This window comes from Cyprinodon tularosa, unplaced genomic scaffold (assembly GCF_016077235.1).
Source record: "Cyprinodon tularosa strain WSP-4 unplaced genomic scaffold, ASM1607723v1 ctg468, whole genome shotgun sequence".
Classification (NCBI taxonomy): domain Eukaryota; kingdom Metazoa; phylum Chordata; class Actinopteri; order Cyprinodontiformes; family Cyprinodontidae; genus Cyprinodon; species Cyprinodon tularosa.
Window position 1 is genome coordinate 275981 of NW_024039194.1, and position 27048 is coordinate 303028.

General features: G+C 40.6%; 1 protein-coding gene across 4 annotated transcripts; it reads right to left on the reverse strand.

The window, feature by feature from the left end:
* Positions 1-410: 410 nt before the first annotated feature.
* LOC119794103 (long-chain-fatty-acid--CoA ligase 1-like) lies at positions 411-25411 on the reverse strand. Of its 4 annotated transcripts, none has more exons than XM_038301455.1 (21): positions 25338-25411; positions 19367-19448; positions 15257-15473; positions 11302-11416; positions 9437-9501; positions 9255-9356; positions 9084-9183; positions 8828-9003; positions 8295-8327; positions 8168-8219; positions 8018-8091; positions 7857-7934; positions 7649-7783; positions 7441-7575; positions 5754-5849; positions 5508-5669; positions 5315-5431; positions 5079-5222; positions 4897-5001; positions 1178-1249; positions 411-1101 (listed from the first exon to the last, which is right to left on the reverse strand). In XM_038301455.1, the coding sequence occupies exons 3-21, from the start codon at positions 15449-15451 to the stop codon at positions 961-963; spliced, it is 2097 nt and encodes a 698-aa protein (XP_038157383.1). In that variant the 5' UTR covers positions 15452-15473; positions 19367-19448; positions 25338-25411; the 3' UTR covers positions 411-960. The 4 variants fall into 4 exon arrangements, with proteins under 4 accessions (XP_038157383.1, XP_038157385.1, XP_038157386.1 ...); XM_038301457.1 differs by lacking the exon at positions 25338-25411 and adding an exon at positions 19576-19594; XM_038301458.1 differs by lacking the exon at positions 19367-19448 and having other exon boundaries at positions 25338-25360.
* Between the last annotated feature and the right edge of the window lie 1637 nt (positions 25412-27048).

Consider the following 27048-nt stretch of genomic DNA (forward strand, 5'->3'; position numbering starts at 1 on the left):
GTCTGTAGAAGTTAAAAAGATCAGCCTGCCTTTGTTTATATTTAGAAAACAGAAACAGTACAAATTTTAGCAGCAAAAACATTTTAACTTCAATTTGAATGGATTTAGATTAGATGGAGTTAATATTTCCACTACCAGCTGACAGTGGTTGGATTATTCTCAGTATTAGGAGTCGTTCAGAGGAGGCTGACTGTCATGTTTTATTTCCCTGGTCGTTTTATTTTTATAGCCTTGCATCATAAACCAGAGCTAAAACTTTATTGAAACTAATCAGGTTAGAAGGGAAACGGCTGCTTTATAGTTCAACTCTGTTTGATGGCTATAAATACCAAAGGCCCTATAAATAAATTCACACAAAACAAATAAAACCAACAGAGATGGAGAAACAAATGTCACAGTGAGTTTCCACAGATCATTTTAGATGCCTTTAATTAAATCTTTTACAAAACAACCAGCTGATTAACATTTCATCATAAAAACATTAATTGAGAAGAATTCCTCTGACAAATATTTTCCTCTTGTATTAAAAAATAAATTAAAACTTGGACAGATTTCCTGTTCTATTCCTGTAGGCACCTGAGTTGTGGATCAGACCCAGCTGGGCGTCCAGTTCAGCAGCTACCGAGCTTATTCATACAGTCACAGTGAGCTCAGTGTCATCTGATGTAGACATAAAAACTGTTTACAAAAAGGTAAGAAATATGGCTGGTTTCCCTTCAAGACTCCCAGATTGGAGCAGATTGGATTCTGTTAAATCATACAGATCAGTTTGGTAGGTTTGATCAAAGACCCGTCTGGACTCTGAGCTTCAGAAATCCAACTTTTAAAGACGCTCTAAGCTACGTGTTAGCCTGCTCTGCCTGTTTGTCGTGTCGCAGCGGCAGAATGACAGCCTCAACGCATTATCACATTCGTTCTCCTCCATTCATTGCCCCCTCATGCAAAAGCGAGGCCATCCTTCTACATGCTGATGGTGGCGTACAGCTGGTCTATCTGGGACCTGAAGCACTGCCGCATCTCGTTCCTCTTGGCCTTCATGGTCGGGGTGAGCAGGCCGTTCTCGATGGAGAACATCTCTGTGTGGATGTGGATGGCCTTAACCTGCAGGACAGGGTGGATTAGACAGTTTAACCCGCAATCAGGTAGATCCCAGAAATGTCTCGTCTAGAAGTCACACCTGTTCAAAGGATTTCAGGCCTCCCTCTTTGCCAAGCCGTACTATGTCCTCCAAGATGGCCGCCTTGACCTCCTGTTTAAAACAAAAACCATTTGGTCTTTAAGAAGCTGATTGGTAGTGATGGTGAGATGAAGCTTGATGTCACAGTTCATGAAGATTCATGTGAACATGTCACCACCTACTGGTGGAAAACAGAACTACAGTTAGTAATATTATCTGTGATTTTTTTTGTGATTGTTTTTTTTTTTTCCATTCAAGTTCCTTTGAAATTGTTAATGATTGGTCTGAATAATAAAATCTTTTTTGTGTAAAATGTCCTAGAAGAGAACAATCATTTAAGGTGCACTGTCTTTCTGCCATTTTAGCGAAATAAGCTCAGGCAGACAGTGAAAGTAATGGTGGAAATTGGCCTATGATGAGAAAATGAAAGGTTTTAGTCTTTTTATTCAAACATTATAGTTTTTCCATGGTTTTTGGTTTTAATCGGGTTGGAAGTTATGTGTTCAACCAATCTTTTAGTTAAATCAACCAATCTAATTTGGCAGTGTTTTATTCCATCTATAATTTTACTAGGGCAAACCAATGCAAATTATTCACATTAGCCAAAATACTTCAGAATAATCGCAACTTTTAAAAGTCTAAAGGTGAGTATTGAACTAACAACCTCAGGATTGGAGGTCAATGTCTTTCAGCTGACGCCACCAACATTGGTAACTATTGGTAACAGACAGCAGTAGTACTTAACACTGAAGTTAAAACTGTGTCAAGGCTTGCCAATGATCATTACAATGTTTAATCTAACCAAACTAGTTTTAACCAACTAGATTGGTTGTTTTTTTAACCAATCTATTCTTAGAATCTATCCAAACTCTATCTAACTCTTCTACAAACTCCAACATTTTGACTGAGGAGTGAGGCTGTTTAAATGCCAGTCGAAGTTCTTGTCATGTATCCCGGTAGCGAGGCTTCAGACGTCAATTTTGGCCCCTCCCCTGGATGAATGACTCCTCGACATGCACTGCGAGGAAGGACCCCCTCCATTACTTGACCCACCTCGAAGCCTCGGCTCATCTCATAACATTACTACTGATTTGTAAGGATCTGCCATGTTAGTAAAACTCCGACGTGTGACCTCTAGGATTGTATTTCTAGGCTGATTTCAGGTTCCAGAAAACATCTATCAACCAGCATAAAGAGCAGAAGCATTTTCAGCCTGGGTGTACCGCTACTCGACGTCTGCTCGTCAGTTAGTGGATCCCAGGTCCTGATCAGATCCGTCTTTAATTTGGATCCATTCAGAAATCCGTCAACAGCCTCAAACAGGACCACAATAACCAAAAAACTCACTGACTGGACCTGGATTCATAGCGCAGCAATAAAAGGAAATCAGCAAAGTTCTTTATACAGGTTCCGGACAGGATGGCAGATAATCCAAGTTCAGTTCAAAAAGAACTTTTAATTATCAGCAGCTAAAGTCAACACATCTATTTAAATAAATCTGTTTTTTTTTTTTACCAGAAACTTTCAAGGGAAGAAATGCTGAATGAAGAGAGAGGAATCGGATGAAAGACGGGGGCGTTCAACACGCCTGATCCTCACAGATTCCCATTTTGTGCTGCAGTAAGTGGGCATGTTGCAGGTGGTCTACAGAGATTGTTGAGCAAATGTCAGGGCAGTTTGGTTGGGACCCGCAGAAAATCTGTGTTTTTTTTTCGTTATCTTCTGCAGGCCAGTTAGTTATACGTCAGCCTGTACACCTAAATTTGCCCAATCATATATCAACGATCATCTGTCAATCAAATTTTTTCGGTCATAGCATCTTGATTCATATGTCGCAGCTAATATACACAAAGGTTGAAATAGGAAATAAGAATCATTTCCTTTCCCACTGAGTTCCGTCCCAGTGTTCACAGGGATGGACGTCTGTGTCTTCAGCAGGCGTAGAGCTAACAGAACTGGCAGCGTTGCGAGGCAAGGGCTCAAACATGGACGGCTGGAAGCCTTCTACACCAAATCAAGCTTCTGCCGCCCTGGCGTCCTCTTCCACAACATCTTCATCCCGCTTTCCTCCTCTAAATAAAAAATGGATGACGGAGGAGACTCATCCATGACCTCCAACACTAAACTCTCCTCCTCTTGCATGTTTCCTCTGTCCTTAGCGTTCCTTGACAGTGTCGTTTCTAAGTCACCAATTTAGTGCTACTTGGTCCCAATGGAATTTCCCATTGGGAACCTACTAGCACTAAGTTGCTAACTGGTTAGCAAGATGCTTCCCAGGAACCGGCCCCAATCAAACTTGCTTGCAAACCTTCCACCACAACAATCCTGCCCCTTTGATAAACTAATCACATTCACTTTATTCACTGGTGTAAAGTCGGGCGCCACTCAGGAGAATTCGGAAATGCAACAGTTGGAACAGCAGCTTCCCTAAGACTTTAAGCTTAGAAAATCTCTTTGGTGGTTAGAATATGATCGGCATATCGAGGAAGGCGAACATGAATAAAGTTTCTTACCCAGCATCTGCTGTGAGCTGCAAACATAAATCACTTTTGAGCCGCAGCTAGAGGTTATTTTGCTAACCGATTGATAATCATGAAGAAAAATGTTCCTGAGAGATTTTATAGAGAATCTAAATCAGATGAAGCTAAACTGAAATGTTTTTCATCTTTAATGCAACATGTTTCTGGATTTTACTTCTAGAATTCTGGTCTAATTCCAGCTCTGGTCGGGTTGTTCTTTCTGCTACTGGGATGTTTTACAGTCTTTATACTCCAGTTATTGAATTAAATGACGATTTTATTATAATCATTATTACTCTGATTAATAGTTTTAGATTTTGCTCCTTCTCTGAAGCTCCGCTCAGTGAGTTCAAAGCTGTGTGAAGATCAGAGAACCCAGGATGATCAGAGCAGGATTTAGGCCCCGTCCACACGAAGTCAAAACGAACACGAAACGCTAATATTTTCCAGAACGTTTGTCGTAAAGACGGAGACGTAAAATAAATGTGAGCGTCCACACGAATGCATGAAAACGCTGCAAAATGTATGCCAGGCCTGTAAGTGGCGCTGTGGTGCCAAAGCAAAAATAAGCGACGAAATGTTGGGCATGCGCACCAATATTTATACATGGTTGCCCTGCGGGTCCATTTTCGTGGTTCAGTCAAATTCAGGTGCTGAACTATGTCGTCGATATTGCTCTGTTCTTCCTAGAGATATTCCAGAAGAAGAAGATTCTGTTGTAAGCCTGACAGCAGGGTGAGTAGCATGAGCAGCAACCATTCAACACAGTACGGCGCCATTGTTGTTGTGATACTGTGTCGCGCATGCGTGTTAAGAGGCGACGCTGTGACGCATGCGTGTAAAAAAAAAAATGCGGTTAGAGCTTAAAGATGGAAACGCAAAAACGGCGTTTCAAAATCTTTCCACTCTGAAGGCTTAATAAAAAAAAGATCGTTTACAAACCCCCGAAACACCGGCTTTGTATGGATGAGAGGCTGGTTTGGTGAAAAATGTGTGCCTTTAGGCCAGGGTTTGACTTCGTGTGGACGGGGCCTAAGTTCCTGCTGCAGTAAAGGCATTAATGATGCATGAAGGTTCCTCTGAGATCCGGTCTTCACATGGTCAGAATCTAGGTCAGTAGAGCCGGATTCTGACTGTGAAGCAACAGCCTGCTATCAGGTAGCTGTTTGCTAACAGCAGTAAAACATCAGTGGGAATCACCGCTTTGCTGCAGAGCTCCTCGTAGCTTCCCTGCAGCCCCAGCGTCCTCTTGGCCCAGCCGCACAGGAAGTCCGGGTCAGGAACCACCACAGCCACCAGACAGGCCTGCAGGCAGCAGACGCTCAGGTGAGAACAGGTGGCGGAGGTGAGGTCAGAGGTTCTTGGTTTTGAGGGCGACTGACCTGCAGACTGTCTCCGTGCACAAAGACCTGCGCCACCGCATCACTCCGGCTGTAGATGTTCTCGATCTTCTCAGGAGCGATGTACTCCCCCTGCGCCAGCTTGAAAATGTGCTTCTTCCTGTCGACGATCATCAGCGTGCCGTTCTGTGGACACAGGAGCACACGGCTGTAATGTCTCCCTCACAGAGAGCGGTTGTAAGGAGGAGGAGGAGGAGGGAGGAGCTGCAGGAACCTACAGGGAGCCACTTCCCGATGTCTCCGGTGTGCAGCCATCCGTCTGCATCCAGAGTCTCTGCAGTCCTCTCGGGGTCCTTCAGATAGCCCTGGAAAACGTTAGCTCCCTTCACACACACCTGAAAGCACAGACACAGGTGTGTGAGGAGTGGCGAGCTAAAAAGCAGAGCTCCTTCAGCTGGGCTGCATTCCCACCTCTCCCTCCCCGTTTACAGCCAGGTACTTCATCTCTGGGACGTCCACCAGTTTGATGGAGTTACAGGGCAGAGGAGCCCCCACGTGGCCCGCAGTCCCGTCTCCAGGGAGGGTCATGGTGCATCCAGCTGTGCACTCCGTCTGCCCATAGCCTTCATAGAACTGAGAGGAGATAGGAAGAAGCTGGGATTATACCAGGAAAGAGGAGGCCTTCAGTGAACAAACCTGGAATGAAAGCAGTTTTACCTGACAGCCCACAGCAGCTCTGAGGAAGGAGAGGACAGCAGGAGAGATGGGAGCCGCTCCGGTGACCATGAGGCGAACGCGGCCTCCCAGGGTGGCCTGTAGGGGGCAGCAGAGCACCTCGTTTAAAAATCATAAGTTTGAGAGCAGAAAAACTAAAGCTCTGTCTAAACCGAGGAAGTTGGTTCTCCGCAAAACTGTCTTCTTGATTTAAATATTTTTCAAAGTTTCATCCTGGATTGTAAATTTTTTGTTTACAAAACACAACAAGATGGAAAAAATGACCTTTTTTATATTTAAGTGTGTTGATTCTCCTTTAAATTAATTATGTTTTCCTTTGACCTGAGCAGATAAAAAAGAACAAGATAATTGTTTAAATAAAATTACCTTATTTAGAATAGAATAGAATAGAATAGAAAATCCCTTTCTTGTTCTTGGGGAAATTCTGGTGTTACAGCAGGTCACACAAATGTGGACCTTAGAAAAATGTATAAGAATAACATAATAGTGAAGAGATAAAAGATACACAATAAAAAAACTTTACTATAAAAACTGTGCACCTGGAGAATAAATAACCAATATACTGAGGTGGACATTTTTACAGTAATTAATATTTGAAAATAGCAACAACATCAGAGGTGTGCAAAATGACCGCAGCATGTTAATTTAACTGACTAAGATAGAAACTGTGGAAAATTAGCATGAATGGAACAATTATTAAGGTTGTTGGGAACAGTGGTGGTTATGCAACCTTCCAGCTGCTGGGAGGAAGGAACTGTGATAACATTTATGGTGTTATATCTAGTTAATCTTATTCTAAAACCATAAACCCTCCTTTCATTTGCTGATCATCATGTTTAGCAGCTTAAGTTCAGAGAATTTCAATCTTTTTGAAAATGATTTTTATTTCAGTTTTTTGTAAAGGAGCTTTAAGCAGCACCAGCAGTTATCCAAACCACTGCAGACGTGTGTTGAGAGCTTAATCACGATGAGTCAGACTCTCTGCTGGAGCCTATAGGCTGGTTTGTGCTCAGAAACCAGGTCGTCTGCGTGTGTGTCGCGTGCATTGTGGCGTGGAATAACATAGGAGGATTTTGACAGGTAAAAAATTCAGAAATTTGATTGACAGATGACAGATTGGCCGAATTTAGGTGTTCAGGCTGACATATAACTAACTGGCCTCCATAAGATAACGGGGGGAAAAAACACAGATTTTAAGACAGGATTCTTTTTTATAGAAATTTTCTACATTTTCTGATAAAGAGAACATTTATATACATGTTTAAGCCAGAATGATTTGACATTTAAATATGACTTCCCAAGACTTTAAATAAAACATATTTACCCTTAATTTGAGTAGGTAAACGAGATAATTTGCCATGTGAATGAGTATTTTTACTCTTAAAATAAGATAATTAGATAATATGCACTTACAATAAGACAATGCAATTGTGTTTCCTATTTTAAGTCTAAATTGTCTTGTTCCATTGGCAAAATGTCTCTTTTATTTCCTCAAACAAATTCATTTATTTTAAGAAAAAGTGACATATCTAGATTCTGATTTTTTCCAGTGCATTAATCAAAAATATCTGTGTCATTCCTGCAACAAGCTAACTGCGACGTATTGCTGCAGGAGTATAACCAGCCCTTAAAGCTTCCAGCAGAAACCGGCAGGCTTTGTTCTGCGTACCTGAACCTTCCTGAAGATGAGCTGATCCCAGATGCTGTCTGTCCGTACGATGCCTCTCATGAGCTCCGCATGCTTCCTCCTGTAGGCCAGCTCCAGCAGCCAGCGCTTCACAGAGGTGTTGGCCTGCCCAAAGATCTGCACACAAACACATCTAGTAATCCTGGCAAACAAACAGAAGCGGCTGAAAAAGTCCCAGTCGCTCCCTCACCTTATCATGCATCCGGTTGAGGAGTCTGGGTACGACGGGGAACACCGTAGGCCTCAGCGCTATCAGATCGTCTGACAGACGGCGAATGTCTCCCTGGAAAAATCCGATTCTGGCTCCTTGCACGAACATGATCCCCTGAGGGACAGAAGGACATGAAGAGGACGAAGCTGCGGGTTTGAAGGCACGAGGGGAACAGCAGAAGACGTACCTGGACCACTCTTTCAAACATGTGAGCCAAAGGGAGGTAGGAGATATGGACGTCGCTGGGACTCAGCGGACAGCTGACCTGCAGCGAGCAGAGGCAGAGAGCATGATGGGAGGAGGTGGAGACGTTTGGGAACCGCTTCAACCTGAACTCTGGTTTCTCACCTGGGTCAGTTTGATGAAGGAGGAGCAGTTGGACACGATGTTCCCATGAGTCAGCATGGCTCCTTTGGGGCTTCCTGAAAACGAACAGGCAGGACGGGAGGTTAGGTGACAAAGGGAAGCTTTATCAGAGCAGCGAGGGGAGAGCGTTACCTGTGGTTCCACTGGTGAAGCAGACCACCGCCATGTCATCAGGCTGGGGGGGCTAATGGAGACCAGAGATTAATTTCACCAACATTTTCTCTTTCAAACAGATCTGAACATGATGGGATTTACTTACAACTGGAATGTGATAGTTGGCCTCTCCGAGGGCCTGAGGAACAGAACGGGAAATAAAAGCTTCAGTTGAGGAAACATGAGGAAACACGACGACTGAAGCTGCTGTGAATGTTGGAAACCAGGCGGTGGGAAACAAAACAGACCAGGAGAGGATGAGCGAACAAATGCCACCATCCACCATGGTCAGTCTAGAGTAGAACCTCCCAAGGAGTTCATAGAGACATACACTCTGGGTCTCTGAGCAAGACCCTTAACCCCTGATTGCTCCCCAGGCGCCGCACAATGCCAGCCCACTGCTCCCCAAAGGAGATGGGTTAAATGGAGAGAGTTAATTTCTCCATTGTGAGAACAATTAAGTTCAATTTTATAAAAATCAATATTTATACTGATAAATAAAATCAGCAGAGTAAAGTAATTCTCTCTATTTTTAGGGGGTCTTCAGTCTGTCTCATTTTGGGGTCACAGGCTGAATCTTTTGGAAGCTCTGATCTAGATCCAGATTGAATAGTTCAGGCTCTAAATGTGCTTCCTCACCTCCATCTCCCGCAGACTCAGGATCTGGACCCCCGCCTGCTGGCCTCTGTCCACCAGGCTGGCGCTGGGGGTCTCCATCAGAACGATGGTCTTCAGGGAGTGCTCCATGTCTTTGATGCAGTCCAGCACCAGATTAGCTTTGTCCTCAACGTCACACACCACCGTGGAGAGGGAGGCTGCAGGGAAACAGCAGCATTCCTCATTTATTAGGCTGCATTCAGGGAAAAGGCTGAAAGGATGGGTGGGGGGGCTGTACCTTTTTCAATGATGTAGGAGATGGCCTCTGTTCCCAGTGTGTCGTATAGAGGGACGGACACCAGAGAGTAGGTGTAGCAGGCCAGCTCACTGATGGTCCACTGCAAACACAGACAAGTATCAAGTCGCCAGAACAGGAAAAAACTGAGAAAAAATGTTTCAAAGTTTGTACCTCTGCTCTGTTCTGGGAGAAAATACCAATGTTGGGGTCGGTGGTCTTTGAGTGTCCTTTGAGAAGAAATGCTGAACCCAGATTTTCTGCTCGCTTCATCACCTAAAGCAGACAGAACCGGTTAGTCCAGCAGAACCATCTGAGGGCAACTTTACGACCATCAGAGGAAATAAAACAGGCACCTCTTTGTAGGACATCCATTCATATGGCTGCTCCGGCTTCCGGAAGCCCAAACAGGGGCCGTTATCTGGGAGAGGAGACAGTAGTGAGGGGGGGAGGGGACACAAGAGGGAACCTCCATCCATTTATCCATCATACATTCACCTCCCTGGAGGCACAAACTCCCGTTTATATTCAGACACAGTAAAACTAAAATAATACACAGAAACACGCAGAGCTAATTTCCCCTAAAATAAGATAATTAGATGTTATGCACCTGGAAAAAGATAACCTTTGTTTCTTATTATTTCAGACATAAATCCTAATATTTAAAAACTGTTTCGGTAACGGCGCAGTCACACCATGGCGATTTAGCCAGCGTATGCTTGACATCCCAGAATCTCCTAAAATGCTGTCACACGCTGAACTTTGTATTTTTTCAATTTTGGGCGTATAGATAAGACTAATAATAGTGAGTCCAGAACGTATGTCCAACGACAGCATAACGCACAGCAGCGTAATGCCAATGAAGTGTCACAAATCAGAGTCCTGAGGGGGGCAGCGATGTGCCTGGAGGTGTCCGGCCTGCATAAAAAGCACAAGAAGAAAGTTTCTCTAAACTTCGCAGGTGTTGTAGCTGCCGTTTACCACCCACCAAAACAACAAAAGAAACAGACAAACAAACAAACAGAGAAAGAAAAAGAAACAAACAAACAAAGAAACAAGAAAATACATAAAGAATGAAAGAAATAATGAAAGAAACAGAAAGAAACAAACAATGAAAGAAACAAGAAAGAAATATAGGAAGAAACAATGAAAGAAAGGAAAAAAACAAAGAAACAATGACAGAAATCAATGACAGAAAACAAAGAAATATAGAGAGAAACAAAGAAACAATTAAAGAAAGAAACAAAGAAACAATATAAGAAAGGAAAAAAACAAAGAAATAATGACAGAAAACAAAGAAATACAGAAAGAAACAAAGAAAGAAACAAGAAAGAAAGAAGGTTTGCAATCGCAGCAGAATCAGCATCATGTCTTCTAGGAAGTTTGTTGTTCATGGGTGTGAACACAGGGAGGATCCATGACACTCACCCTATGATGGGGATGATACAGGCTGGATAAGCTAGACGCCACGACTAATGAGTAACTTACAATTAACGTGTGTCAGTGATTAGATAACTTACCTGTAACTTATGGCCCACGTATACTCTGGCATACGTCTGGAAATGTTCTTGACATACTTGCCATATGTCGACTTCTTTCAGCGTGCTCATACCTAATGTATGCCAGCGTTTTTGCCAAATTTCCGACCGTCAGCATAGGCTTGCTAAATCATCAAGGTGTGACGTCTTAATTTTCTCAACTCAAGGAAAATAAACGTATTTTTAAGGAATCACATGCTTAAATTTCAATTTTTGCCGTTAACGTCAGGCAGCGCTACGGCCCCACCAGCAGACGGAGAGGGGAACAGATGGGTGGAGCGTCCCGCTGAACAAGGCTGGATAAGAGCCACATCTCACTGATAGGTTACATATTTAGGGGAAATGTGAATATCGCCTCCCAACATGGACGAGTGATAGTTTTGACTTTTAGTGTTATAATATATAATAAAATTATAATATAAAAATCGTAGTCAGAATTCTGAGATTTAAGGTCATAATTCCAACTTTCAAAAGCATAATTAGGATTTAAAATCCCATAAATGACTAAATCTCATTATTATGACATATGAGGTCCTTTTGCTTTTACTTTATAGAGGCAGAAATGGGCTTCCGTACTTTGCCTCCTCTACACTCCACAGTAATCCTGCTGGAACCATGAAGTCTAAACTCAAAAGGCTTAAAGATGACCGTACTCCATCTTACTCGTCACACTTGAGACTTACTGGAGACTCGCGCTCCTCTGAGGACGGACTCATACATAGTTCTGGCATCTTCATAGAGGTGAGTCAGGAAACCGTCTCCTTCGTGAAGCACAGAGCGATGCACAAAGTCACTGCCCTGAAACACAGCAGCAGTTAATCAGAGATGGGTTTATTCCAGCAGATGTTTTCCATCTGGACGTGATGCAGCTGTTGGTAAAGTTAAATCCTCTGTAATCGTTTAAGTTTAGTGGAGGTTTCTTCCTGTTAAAAGGGAGTTTTTCCTCTCCACTGTCACTACATGCTTAGTGTGAGGGATTGCATTCAAATCAATGAGTCGATGCAATCAGCTGGTTTTCCTTAGATAGAAAACTTTAAATCAATTTGACTGTATGATCTGGTTGAACTGTAAAGTGCCTTGAGATGACATGTGTTGTGAATTGGCGCTATAGAAATAAACTCACCCACCTTGAGCCGCTTTAGTGTTAAAGTCATTGATGAAGGGTTGAGCTTTTGTCTTTAGCTTTGCTCAGGTAGTCACAGAGGGATCCTTAACTTCTTCACACCTCGGTGGAGGTTTATCCATGGATGGGTGAGAATGTTTTCAGCGATTCAGTCTGTTCAGGTTAATGATCAACCTTCCTCACAGCAACAGATGAATCAGAGCCGGGGGTCAAATTTATCCCACTGGGTAAAATGATCGGACTGCAGAGGATTCAGTCCCGCTCCATCCCCACAACACTTTGCTCCATTCATCGATAAATCAGTAATATGGAGAAAACTGAAATGATCTCTGACCAGTCACTGAGACGGTCAGTGACTGGTCTGTTAAATCCAGAATAGAATTTAAAATCCTCCTTCTCACATATAAAGCCTTAAATGGCCAAGCTCCATCTGATATCAGAGATCTGATTGTTCCTTATGTTCCTAACAGAGCACTTCGCTCTCAATCTGCAGGTTTACTAGTCGTTCCTAGAATTTCTAAAAGTAGAATGGGAGGCAGATCTTTTAGTTATCAGGCTCCTCTCCTGTGGAACCAACTACCAGTTTTAGGCTTAAACACAAAAACTTCATATTTGATAAAGCTTATAGTGGCACAGGTTATCCTTAGCAATCTCTATGGTTAAGCTGCTATTTCTCTGAAATTAAATACCAGTATTCTCCTTTAGAAGATGATAAATTAACCTAGTCCTGCCTTGGCCCAGGTAAAACTATCTGTGGAGACTGTTGCTGCCATTTTCTGTCCTGTTTATAACATACAGATACATCGAAAGTATATATACATGTCTCATGATGAAATTAGGTCTCTTTCATCGCTTATTTCAGATAGAGCAACTCTGATACTAATTCATTAAACAGAGTGAAATATTTCAAGATTTATTTGTGGTCATTTTGATGATGATGGCTTCAGATACTGAAAAATCTATTGTCCCAGAAGAGATAAAATAAGATCAATAAAACAAGGTTAATTCAACAGAATGTCAACCCCTCACTAAAGGGAGGTTGGAAGAAATTAACTGCATAATTGACCCTGTTACACAGCAAAATAAACAGTTTAGATTAATACAATTCATAGATGCCCAAACCCTTCAGCTTCTGAATCATTAAATTGTTGTAGAACAGACTCACGGCCCAAAACTATTGGTGTGAATACAAATACATCTTCAACATCTGGTTTAATCACAATCACAGCATCAACAACCTTTACATTTGGGTTTGCTTTTTCTAAGTGATGGTTTTATAGCCATAAACTCATTAATATGCTACACCATGATCATGTTTAGTTGAAGTTCTTGGAGGATCTTAGGACTCAATACTTATTGTAAGATGATATAACTGAACTTTAAAGGTGGTAGTTTTATTTAAAGTTGTAGGGAAGCGGCTGTTCCAACCGTTGCATTTCTGACTTCTCCTGAGTGATGCACGACTTTACACGATTGAATAAAGTGAATGTGATTGGTCATTTATTAAGAGGGCGGGATTATTGTGGCGAAAGGTTCGCAAGCACTTTTGGTTGTGGCCGTTTTCTCTGAAGCATCCTGCTAACCAGTTAGCAACTTAGTGCTAGTAGGTTCCCAATGGGAAATTCCATTGGGACCAAGTAGCACTAAATTGGTGACTTAGAAACGACACTGTCAAGGAACGCTATGGACAGAGGAAACATGCAAGAGGAGGAGAGTTTAGTGTCGGAGGTCGTGGATGAGTCTCCTCTGTCATACATTTTTTATTTAGAGGAGGAAAGCGGGGATGAAGATGTTGTGGAAGAGGACGCCAGGGCGGCAGAAGCTTGGTTTGGTGTAGAAGGCTTCCAGCCGTACATGTTTGAGCCCTTGCCTCACAACGCTGCCAGTTCTGTTAGCTCTACGCCTGCTGAAGACACAGACGTTAGAGTCCTGCACGGGTCGAGTTTTACCAACCCGCACCCGCCCAAACCCGTTAGGATGACTACCGAACCCGACCCGTCACCCACGGATGTCTTCAATTCAAATCCGAACCCGACCCGACCCGTTGATATTTAACCCGCAACCCGACCCGTTAACACATCAAGTAACAGGCTATAGTACGCTGCTCTGCAGAACAGCGCCATTAACACTGCAGCAGACGTGTATGCACTGACTGTGGCCTTTTTGGAGGGAAGCCCACACTGCCGGCAGGGCTTTAAGCTACAACAAGGGTGACCCCAGTGCCTGATTAATATAACATTTCTGATGTCCATAACAACACACACGCATAAAAACAAAATCACCAACTACATGCCCGCACTAAAAAAATATCCCCCCGACCCGTTTATTTTTATTTATGTATTTTTCACCCGCAAAAGAGCCTTTTAGCGGGTGACCCGTCGGGGACCTGCGGGTACCCGACCCGTTGCAGGACTCTAACAGTTGTCCATACCCATGAACACTGGGACGGAACTCAACGGGAAAGGAAATGATTCTCACTTCTTATTTCAACCGTTGCGTATATTAGCTGCGACATATGAATCAAGATGCTATGACCGAAAACATTTGATTGACAGATGACTGTTGATATATGATTGGAAAAAAACCCATATATTATAAGACAGGATTTTTTTTAAACAGAAATTTTCTAACTTTTGGGACAATATGGTCTGATAAAGAGAATATTTATATACATGTTTAAGCCAGAATGATTTGGCAATTAAATATGGCTTCCCTACGACTTTATTTTCAGAGACTGTAGCTTATTTTATAGCAAATAGTTGAATGTATAGTAATTTACTGTAGTTGAAATCTTGTTGAAAAGAAAAGGTTAGCTGGAGGTGTGTGTTGGCGGGAGTACTTTGGGAGGCATGGAAACCTTCTGGTAAGAAAGCAGGGAAAGTTTGGGCCCCTGATCTGGTGAGCTGTGGCAAAGGGGAGTTTTCCTTTCCACTGTTGCCACAAGCTTTCATTCTTTGAGGGATTATTTTTGTCTGTTTTTTATAACCAGGATTAAATCCTGTTAATTTGAACATTAAAATGCATAATTATTTCTGTGCATGTATCTGTTGGTCTTGTTAAGAACTAATCGCTTGATATAAACACACAGGATTTTAATTATTTACCTTTATTTGCTGTTTTAGCTCTTATTAGCCTTTCCTGGAACTGTCTTAACATCACAACTGACATGTATTCATCTTTCTAATTTATCTAACAACTTTGAGGCAAATGAAGCTCTGATTTGTTTCAGCCCAGACATCCTATAAGCTGCATCATCGTTGGATGGTTTCTGCCATAAACAGCGATACGGAACAATGGAGCTGGATTCAACACAGAAGCTGCTCATTGTTTCCTGCTTCTCTGAAAGCTGAAGGTCAAAGGTGCAGCAGCTCCTCTAAGTTTAACCTGAAAGTCGCGTCTCTTTCTGTAGTTTATATTCAGAACATATTAAAGGTTTACTTATTTGGACATGGAAAAAGCAAGTGTTAATTTTAAACACAACAGTGTTAATTATTTACACTTGGACTTGAACTCACCGGAACCTCGACGGACTGCATCTCCAGGTCACAGAGAGGTGGGGGGGCTTTGGGTCGCGTAGCCAGGTAGTAGGTGGTGGCGGCGGCCACCGCTCCCACGCTGACCAGCATCGGCGTGGAGACGGCGCTGATGTACTGGCTGACACCTTCCAGATCTAAGAGCTTCATCTTCTGCAGGAAGTCCTGGCTCAGCATGCTGGACAGAGTGAGTTTGGGCCTGGAGACGAGAAGGAGAAGCTGAGGCAGGGGGAGGAGGAACCTAATGAGCAGAGTGGGCCGCCGTGGACGGCAACTGGACGCTGCAACATCTTCTCCTAGTAGATTATGACTATTTGCAAACACTTAGATTTTCATTGTTAGTTTTACATGGGGAATGTAGTTTTTGTGAAAAGTTGCTCAAGTACTGTAATTGTTCTCCTTTAATTCAAACATCTTAAATATAAAAATCTTTGATCACTTTGATCTTCAAATATCGAATACTACTACTTTTTTTTATCTACTGTAAGGTCCTTTGAATAAATACTATCTGAATAAACTGAAAAAAATAAAATAAAGTTTTATTTATTTATTAATTATTTTAATATGGCCGCATGTCCTGTAGGCTGCCTACCAGGGGTGCACCGATTGCAGGTTTCTGGCTGATCACCGATCTTTGAAAAGCCTGAAATGCTGATTCTGATATTTATTTATTTTAACAACTGACACTGTTAGTTTTAAGGAACCACAGACTCCTTCAATATCTCAACCTGATCTCACTGAAAAACTGAGCATAAAACCAATAGATTAAGATAGTTGATTTTCAGACCTTTACAGAGGATGGGATTGGGTTATATCCAAGCATTGTTCAAACTCTGAGCTGCCAAAGTGAAGGAAATTGATGCTGATCGATCGGCCGACTTATTCCTGAGTTTTTGACACCATGACAGCGCTTTAGATTAACACCCATAATCCTTTGCTGCATCACTGTCACATGATTGATATGTTTCAAACTGACCAACAATGGCTGTTATCGATGTTAACGCCGACATATTGAGCAGCCCCACTAATTTTCTTCTCTTAGGGGCAAAAACACTCATTTATCTGCTTGAATTAAAAGTAAACAGTGATTGTAAGAAATGATTGCTCCTTTCTATAAGCTATAAAATGATTCATTAGTCATTCCTGTTTTGCTTCTTTGTAAAATATTTATAAAAAGTGAAAATAACATGTGAAAGTTAACACAAATACAGCTTTTGAAGATGCTGTTCATTCTCCCTCTGATGGAAGGAAGATAAAAATCTCTTTTCACTTTTAAACAGGAGCTAATTGTTGCTTCCCATTAGCGGCAGGTGGTGGTTAGTTTTCCCTGGAAGCAGGGCTGTGTGGGATAACAGCGAACTTTGGTCTCTTTTAGCTGGGAACTGCCTGAAGCTTTCAGAGGTTCACAGGAACTCCTGCCTCCAGGACGCAACTTTCACCACGCCTTCAGTCAGGAAGATCAGGAAGCGGTCGGTGTGCGATTGTATTTTTACCGGTAGATCCCTCTGAAACTCGGTCACATGTCAACCGTTTTCTGAGCTGGATCTGCTGTTAGCAGCGCGGGTCATCGTTCAGATGCAGCAATAACCACCGAGGTCATTGATTTGGTCCCAGCAAACATCCTATTTCTGACTCTAAACAAACTCCAAGCCATTAAAAGAGACAAACTAAAGGCTGAGATTCAGGAAACAGAGCGGCGGGAGCTGAACTCGGATCTTAGATGGTTTCAGGTTCAACCGGTGGAGTTAGGGAGGAGAACTGACAGGTTGAGTCTGATTTCTTTACGCGTCGTGAGAACAGGAGGAACAAACACATGATTCCACATTTTAATCATTGAAACTGGATCTGAACATGGCTGAGAGACAAACACAATAAAACCTGATCAGCCTGAACTACAGCTGACTGACTGACTGACTGACTGACTGACTGACTGACTGACTGACTGGTCTCAGTATTTCTGACCCTACGGTCATAGAAATCCTTCAGGCAAAAATAAAAATGCTTTGATTTATTCTGGGGGAACAGACCACACTGGAAAAACGATCTAGAGATAAACATTTCTTAAATTAAGTGTATTTACCCTTAATTTGAGTAGGTAAATGAGGTAGTTTGCAAATGGAATTAGTTGTTTTACTCTTAAAATAAGATAATTAGATAACATGCACTTGATAGAAGACAATGCAATTGTTTCTTCTTATTTTAAATGTAAATTGTCTTGTTCCATTGGCAAAATGTCTCTTTTACCTCGTCAATCCAAGAACAAATGCACTTATTCTAAGAAAGAATGACTTATCTAGATTTCGATTTTTTTCCAGTGTAACGTTTATCATGCCTGAGCAGGTGGGGTTCCTGCTATCAGCTCCTCGGTTTGTCAGGATGGGGGCTAAGCATGTAGCAGCATGTAGCAGCAGGTCTTTCAGGCTGCAGACAACGTAAAGGCTGAGCGCAGGAACCAGCCGGGTTCAGAAACGTTGGAGGAAAGGTCAGAGTTCAGCCATGACCTGCTGTGAATATAAGGAAGGCCGTGCTTCTGGAAATCAGCTGATCTTCCCTTGATTTGAGCAGGAAATTTTGAAATATGGAGTAAAATTATTTATTTTTAAGACGAGAGCAATATAACTCCAACAATCTCATATCAAGTGCATCATAGCTAAATACTAATTTATTAAATCAGTAAATAAGTTTATTCGCAGAAGGTTAGATAAGTTGCTGCAGGATAGTAAACCTCAGATAGAAGAGGCTGAACTCTATGACCTCATGATCATCTTTGGAATGCATAACCTCTACAGCTCTACAGCAGCTGTATGGAGACACATTTGGTCCAATATTATGGACAGAAAAGGTTTTAAAAAAAATGAAATTTTGAACTATTATGTTTAAAAATATCAGATCTAATTAAGATTGTGTATGGAAAAGTTTAATCATTTTTTTCCAACTTTTCTACTTTTTCAGATTTTATTTCTAAAAATCTTCTCATATTTTTCCAATTTTATGTTTTTGTTTCCCCCCCCCCCAAATATCCAAAAACGACCTGATGGTAATTTATGGCAACGTTTAACCAATGTTTTTTTTTTCAGTTTGCTATTTTTTTCAGTTTTTTTATTTTCCAAATTTTTTTTTTTTTTTTATTAATGTTTTAGGGGACTGTGTTTTTACAAATTACATTATTTTGAAATCCTTTTCAGATTTTAGCCTCTGTCCTTTTGGATGCTCTGTGTTGATGCTTCTATGGTTCTGGGTACAGACCACACAGAAGTAGGGTGAAATCTGTAAGACGGGATTTAAAAACACTGCGCTTTGTACAACTGCCAAAAAATTTGAAAAAAATAATACCAGACAATAAGGAAAGACATAAAAATTCTAGTTTAACTTTTTCATACACATTTCAGATTACTTTCTAAATATTTTTTTGATTAAAAACGTGTTTGTTTGTTGCTGATTTTTTTAATGAATAATTTTGAAACAAATTTTCCTCCGTACAGCAGCGCTCACCTCGCTATAAAGTTGATTCTAAGGAAACATGAAGCTGACTGCTTTTTGCAGGAAGGCTAAAACATCAGAAACATCCTCTATTTAGATGCTCCAGTCATCACGTTGGATTATAAATGTTAAATAATCCTGAAATGGACTAAAATCTGAGGTTTATCAAAGGATGCAGGTCAAATCTGGTCTCTCTAACTCATAACTTTATGTTTACCAGCGGTTGCTGGTGGGAGTCCACACAGCTTTCAGGAGCGGATGGTGAGAAACACAGGGGAGCTATTTAAAAGCTGCATGACTGGAAAACAAACTTTACACCAGATCTTTAGTCCAGAGGAGATTAGCATTCGGTTTCATGTGTTCCTCTGATAGCAGCAATAAACACAAAGTCCTGAAGCCCTAAACCTGATGGAGAACAGCCAAACAATGGATGCAATAATTAAGGAAAGGTAAAACCGTTGGTGCAGCCTTGGACACAATAAACAATTTTACCCTTAGAAATGTGGAGTGACAGGTCCTGAGTGGATTAAGGAAGCACTATAATGAAACATTAACTGGAAAAACAGGCACAAAACAGAAAGAACAAGCAGGACCATTTGAAGGAGCGCTAACCTGGAAGCAGAGCTGGGTCTGTTTGCTGATCATCCACCGACAGCCGCCCTGGAAACACTGCTGCTGCTGCTGCACGGCCACGCTGCTGACACACAGAGACCTGTTAAAGGATGAGCAGCCAGACGTGGCCTTCCAATCGCACAGAGCGCAGACACCAGGAAGCCGTCTGATAGGCTGACGGCTAAAAGACAGTCAGTCTGATTGTTTACCTTGGAGACAGTCAATGGGTCAGATATGGAGGCAGCTGCACTAGTTTATTACGCTTACATAAAAACCCCTCTGCTCACTGAGTCGGTCAGACGGAGCCTGACTGAGGGAGTTCAAGGAGCGCCGCTGCCTCACCTCTGCCTCACTGACCTCTGACCCCTGCATGCTCAGCTGAGATGATTACAGGGGCCCGAGACAAAAGCTGATCAAAGACAGAGCGTTCAAACTCTGGGAGTTAAAAAATAAAAACACTTGGTTTTAAACCTGGAACCACACAGCAAACAGGGAAACAAACCAGTTGTTCTTCAAATGAGAGGATTTTCTCCTGATTTCAACAGGAAACAGAAGCCATAAAAAAAGATTATTTACGTTTAAAATATGAAGAAAAAAACAACAACTTCAATGTCATATTTTAAAAGCAAAATATCAAATGATCTTTTTTCAGGGTCGAAGATCCCTGTTTGATTGACTTTACCTGCTCAAATTAAGGACAAATACACTAATTTTAAAAAATTTCCACTCATTCTTAGATCAAAAAATGGAAAGCAGCGTGTAGAAGATTAATCAGGTGAAATCTGAATTATATGATATAGTCAGGAGTACCGCAGGGGTCTGACATTGGGTCTAAACTGATTGCTTTATGTAGATAAATGGTTTTATATTAATATCCTCATATTTCATTAATGAACTATAAAGCTTCATTTGGCAAAAAAATGCCACAAGAAAAATAAGTGAAAAACAAACAAATTCAATGTTTAGTTAGTTTAAACTGGGGTTGGACACTTCTTCACATCTGAATTACGATCGCAATTTAACAAAACCTAAGTTTAAAAACAGAAAGGCTCTCAGTTCTGGTTATGTTGCTTTCAAGAAGAGTCTCCTCCTGCTTCTGTCTCCTTGAACCCCAGTGGACCTCAGCAGATGGCCGCTCACACTGAGCCTGGTTCTGCTGGAGGTTTCTACCTGTTAAAAGGGAATTTTTCCTCTTCACTGTTGCTACAAGCATGCTTAGTGTGAGGGATTGCATTCGAGTCAATGCAATCAACTGGTTTTCCTTAGAAAACTTTGAACCAATCTGACTGTATGATCTGGTTGAACTGTAACGTGCCTTGAGATGACTTGTGTTGTGAATTGGTGCTATAGAAATAAACTAAACTGAATAGAAATTTAGAGGCTCTCAGTTCTGGTCGTGTTACTTTCAAGAACAGTTGGAGACTTAATGTTTCACTCTGGCTGCTTTTCCTCTGGGAAAAATAAAATCATACAGAAAGGAGAGCGGAACAAACCTGAGGAGATTTGGCTCCATTTTATTAATTAAATAAAGGATTAGTAATATCCTGATACATTAGAGGTATATTGTCGAAAGACTATTGTTGGTGTTTGGAAATACGATCTGTTTATACTGCCTTTGTTTTCTTGTCTTTTGTTCTCCACTCATAGTCGGTCATTTAATCTAGATGTTCGGATCGTCTCTTTGTTTATAAACAAATATGTGCGTGTAATAGGAATCCATGCAAACAGGCACTAGTTGAGTGGACGTCTAAGAGCACAACCACTGAATGAAGGATTCCTGTAAACATTTCCATAAAAATAATGCTTAAAAATAAACATTACCAATAAACACTGGAAGAGGTTGGAAAAAAGAGAAATCAAGCATGATTAAAAGGAACTGAGACCTTTAAAAAGGGCCGATTTAGAACAAAAGTAATGAAGTTCTGCATTTCTAAATCCGTTTGTGGAGAAAATGAAGCAGGAAACCAAAGAATCATAATCAATATTCACAAATCAAAGGACGATAAAAGCTGCTAAACTCAGTGATCATGTCAGGAACGCCTGATGGTGATGAAAAGGAAATGATCGGGTCATATTTAGTGATGCTCGGAAAATAAACCTAAATTAAAATGTTCTTCATCTTGATGCTGGTTGTATTTATGAGCTCATGGTAAACGTGTGGCTTTAATTAAAGGGATCAGATCATTTCTCTTCCTGCTTCAAATGTTTATTTTTATTCTTTTGTTTTATCACAATAAGTAAATTGGATAAATAAATCAGTTTTTGCAGTGCAGCATTTTATTCTTCCCTAAACTGTCTGGAACATTTAAAGTCGTAGGGAAGCGGCTGTCCCAACCGCAGCATTTCTGAATTCTCCCGAGTGGTGCACAACTTTACACGTGTGAATATATGATCGGTCGATTATCAAGAGGGCGAGATTATTGTGGTTTGCAAGTAAGTTTGATTGCGGCCGTTTTCTTTGAAGCATCTTGCTAACCAGTGAGCAACTTAGTGCTAGCAGGTTCCCAATGGGAAATTCCATTGGGACCAAGTAGCACTAAATTGGTGACCTAGAAACGACACTGTCAAGGAACGCTATGGACAGAGGAAACATGGAAGAGGAGGAGAGTTTAGTGTCGGAGGTCGTGGATGAGTCTCCTCCGTCATACATTTTTTATTTAGAGGAGGAAAGCGGGGACGAAGATGTTGTGGAAGAGGACGCCAGGGCGGCAGAAGCTTGGTTTGGTGTAGAAGGCTTACAGCCGTACATGTTTGAGCCCTTGCCTCGCAACGCTGCCAGTTCTGTCAGCTCTACGCCTGCTGAAGACACAGACGTCCATCCCCGTGAACACTGGGACGGAACTCAACGGGAAAGGAAATGATTCTTATTTCTTATTTCAACCGTAGCGTATATTAGCTGCAACATATGAATCAAGATGCTATGACCAATAAAAATTTGATTGACAGATGACCATTGGTATATGATTGGCTAAATTTAGGTGTTCAGGCTGACGAATAAGTAACTGGCCTGCATAAGATAACGAAAAAAAAACATAGAGTTTAGGACTTTTTTTTTTTTATAGAAATGTTCTAACTTTTGGGACAATATGGTCTGATAAAGCGTATATTTATAAGCATGTTTAAGCCAGAATGATTTGACAATTAAATATGACTTCCTTATGACTTTAAATTGATCTAATTTGAGCTTCTTTTTTAAATTGCTGTATTTTTATTTTCTTTATTTTCGTTGGCTTTGGGTGTTTTTCTGGGACCATAGATTAAACCGTTCTACTCTAAATGATTCCAGCCAGAAGCTGGATGCAGAATAATGAGCCAAACAGACTCCGATAGATTTCCGTTTGGAGGTCAGCTGATAGAGGGAGCAGAACAGATAAAAATTAATGAATTTATTTAACCTCCTTATGCAAGGCTGGATAATCAAGTAGGCAAAAGGTTAAAGGGAATGGACCCCCCCTCCAGGGGCTGAAGGTGGATCCCAGCTTCCTTTGTTTTCTAAATACCTTCAATGGTTGCATCATCATCCTGATGCTGTCTTTCTAAGAACTGATGAGATTCGATGTGATTTAAACTCCAAACAGACCATCTCTATCAGACAGAAAAATAAATCCTAATGAACAGCGTCCTGCTGTGGGTTAGTTCATTTCCATGTTAGGAAATCCAACATTAGTGAGCTTTAAACGCGTTTGAGACAGTGTGAAGATCAGAGATTAATACGAATGGAAACATTAAGGAAGAAGCTACAGATGATGAGCATGGTGGACCCACAGCCAGACATGGTAGTGGCAGCATCATGCTTTGATTGATTTTCTTCAATGTGGAAAGGAAAGCTGGGATTAAATAAATGTGTGTATCAGGGATGTAAACCAATAATTTGTTATAAATACTGGCCCATGTACAGAGGCCTTAGTCCTCGACGTGGGCGACCGGGGTTCAAATCCAGCCTATGGTCCTTTCCCACATGTCTCTCTCCCTCTCTCATATCTCCTTTCCTATCAGCCTACTGACGAAAAAATGACCCACTAGGGCCATAAAAACTTAAAAAATTATTTTAATTTTTTCCATCTGATTAACTGATATCCATCCATCATCATCCACCCTTCACCCATCACCCATCCATCTACCATCATCAATCATCCACCCATCACCTATCATCATCCATTAGATTAGATTAGATGAGCTTTATTGATTTCACAGCGGAGAAATTAGCTGGTCACATATTGGCATAGAAGTTAAAGAAGGTGCAAACAAGGAGGGAAAAAGGTGGATTAAGAATAAGCAATAATACAGTATATACCTGGATATACTGTATATATATATATATATATATATATATATATATATATATATATATATATATATATATATATATATAAATATATATAAATATATATACAGTATATCCAGGTATATACAGTATATAAAGATAAATAAGGATTAAGGTGCGTGTACATGTATCGCACACAATGAAACACAAAATAAAAATAAGAAATAAAAATATGTACAATCCGGATGGCTTCTATACAGGTGGATTTACTTTTACATCATCTATCATCATCCACCCATCCATCCATCATCACCCACCCATCATTCATCCATCATCATCCATCCACCCATCATCTAAACATACACTAAATGAATGTTTTAGATTCTCTATACTCAATTTAACAATTAATTGATTATTAGATTAGTTGATGATTATTTCAATAATCGATTAATCCAGTTAATTGCCTCAGCCCTCATATATAGCTACATACACATACACACAATTGGAGCATGGTTGGTGTGATCCTTCAGTGGCAAAAGGCTGTTTTTTTCAACCATAATCATAGAAATGCAGCCATTTAAAATGTGAGGGGCCCACTAAGGCTGGGATTCAGCAGAAATATGGAGTTCATCACAGCAAAATAGCTCTGCTTTGATCTTAGCAGCTTTGATTGTCAGTAAAATGCAGACAGTCTGCTGGATTAAGGCAGAAACTAAAAAATGATCTTTGTGATCCTTTCGCCTGTTCTAAAATAGAATAAACCTGTTTAGCAGCGATTTCTCAGACACACCTTTACTGCTGTTATGGATCCCTAATGGCAGAAGAACACCTTTGGATTCTTTTAAAATAAAGTTTTAGGAGAGAAAGGGGGAATTAGAATTATTAAAAATAAATAAATAAATAAAACAGATATAGACAAAAAAAACGAACAAAATCAAAATAATAGTGAAAGGTGCAGAAAAGTATCTTGAAGTGAGAGATTTAAGCTGGGAAAAGCTTAAAAGTTTGATGGGAAAACCTGTAAGACCATCAGAAACTGGCAGACTGACATAAGCCTAAAAACAAACTAGTAATTATGAGATTTATGTGATGATGTATAGATTAAAAACAGTAGAAACCATTGGAGTGGTTTCAGGTTGTTGTTTAACTGTTTATTTCCACCAGGCAGGTCTGGATATACAGCCTCTCTGCCCCTTATCAGAGCAGGACGCCCTGACCCCCTACAGCCAGCCAGCTGAGGGCGCGCGCTGCACCTGCACGAGGACCCCAGCCTAAACCGCTGCGCGCGCGCCTTCAAAACTGTTAATATGAACATATATTATCCAAAAAGCTGAATGAAAATCGTTCCTTTGACTTTGCTGCTCCACCAAAGTGACGAGGCGAAGTGAAAAGCTTTATTAATGCTCTACTTTACCCACTAAAACCTCCATAAAGAACAAATAAAGAAATTAAACGGTAGCAGCCCGCGGGATCTATACACCAAATAAACATGGTTGGTATTACTCTGGTATTAACAGCAAAGTTCTCAAGCTGCGCGCTGTTTGAGGTTCAATGAAATTCAGAGGCAGCTAAATAATGGCAACTTTTCTCTGAGAAGGAGGCAGACTTCCTCCGTTCCGCTCTGACTGAGGAAGGAAGGAAGGAGGTGAGCGCTCCGGCCACCATGATGGTCAGCGGTTAGCTCCTCATTATCATCAAACTTCCTACCTGCTTCTTCTATGAAGTTCGCCGCAGCTTCACGGTCTCCGTCACCGCCACGCGCACCTGAGTTTGGAGCGGCTAAGGTCGTCACCGTGGTTTCCGGGTTTGTCCTTTCAAAATAAAACACTCAACATTTACCTTAGCGCTGTTTGAACTTAAAAAGTGAGTATAATTGCAATATATTTACGTTTAAACATTTATGGACGGGTCAAAACCCCTGAATATTTACATTTCGCCATAGTCCTACCAAAAAAATAATTATGGTAATTTTATTTTGAAAAAGTGAATCGCATAATTTCCTGCCATACTTCAACTTCTGGAGTGTGCATAGAAATGGGAGTTCTACTAAAGTAGAATGAACTGTACTAACCTGTAGAAGTGGTTATACTATCCAATAACTAGTTATTCCAGTAAAGCGAAAAATAGCCAAATAATATTTAAAAAAATCATTAAAAAGGCTTCAAGTACTGAGAAGGTTATTAAAACATCTTATTAAATGATTAAATATGCTAAAAAGAGACAGTATATAAAGTTGTTTGGAAATATGAATGGAAAAAAAGGTAAACACATAGACAGCAGCAAATTCAAGCAGAATAAACACTTTTCTAAATCTTAATTTTTTCAGCATAAAATTGATGAAACTATAAGTAGTCAAGTATTTGTGACTTAACATAAACTGTAGGTGCTTTTTCTTTATGCAGTGAAGTTACTCACTTTGGGAATTGCCAGTTTGCTCCCGTAAATACTGAAAAAAAGGTTTCAAGTACAGTAGTTAGTTTTTAAAGTAACCTATAAAAATTGAATAATTAAGCACCAACTACCCCCCCCCCCCCAGCTGAACAATGAAGAGCTGCTCTTCTTGTTTTCCTGTCATAGTATTTATTTAAGCCAAAATATATGCTTGACCAAAACTACAACCATTTATTTTCATGCTTTAATCTTTTTTCTTCTTTAGAAGAGTTACTTTTATTTCATGCTGCAGAAAATTGGTTTATCTATGAAAACACTTGACTCAGGCACACCGACTTTGTTATGATGAGAAAGAAAAGTAAATGGCCCAAATACATAAACACACATAATACACAAAATAGACAAGTAGATTTGTTATATTTAATTTACTAAATATTTTATCATTTTTTCTGTCTAGACGGAGGGACAATGGAACAGTTGACAGAGCTGGTAGCTTACCCCTGACTGACCTAATGAAGGTCAACCAACATTATTAGCATAATTAAAAATAATAAAAAAGAGAACGTTCAAATAAAAAGGCTGAAGGGAAAAAAAGACATAAAAGAGACAAAATAAAAAGATACACAGTAAGATTTATAGGGATCTATATAGCTAAATAATGTGCTGTAAATGAGAAATAATATAGCATTGTAATATAAATGATAAAATATATGACAAATGAATGATTTTATATTCTCTCTAACATTTGTTGCTGCTCTCTTACTTTCTGGATCAGAAGCTTCCTCCCAGGTTCCAGCTCAGAGGTATTAAAGGTATTTCAGTGGTGAGCTGTGGCTGTTCCCTTTTACACAGAAGGTTATAAAAGTTGATATTTAACTAGAGGTTTCCTGGTTATATGGTTGCAAGCTTAAAACTATCCCTAGGTCATTCACTCCAAGGAAGCAATCAGATATGTTTTGCTTTCTGTGGCTTGTTGACTCCACCTGCTGGACGTCTCTGGTGTTACAGCCTAACCTTCTACAACAGG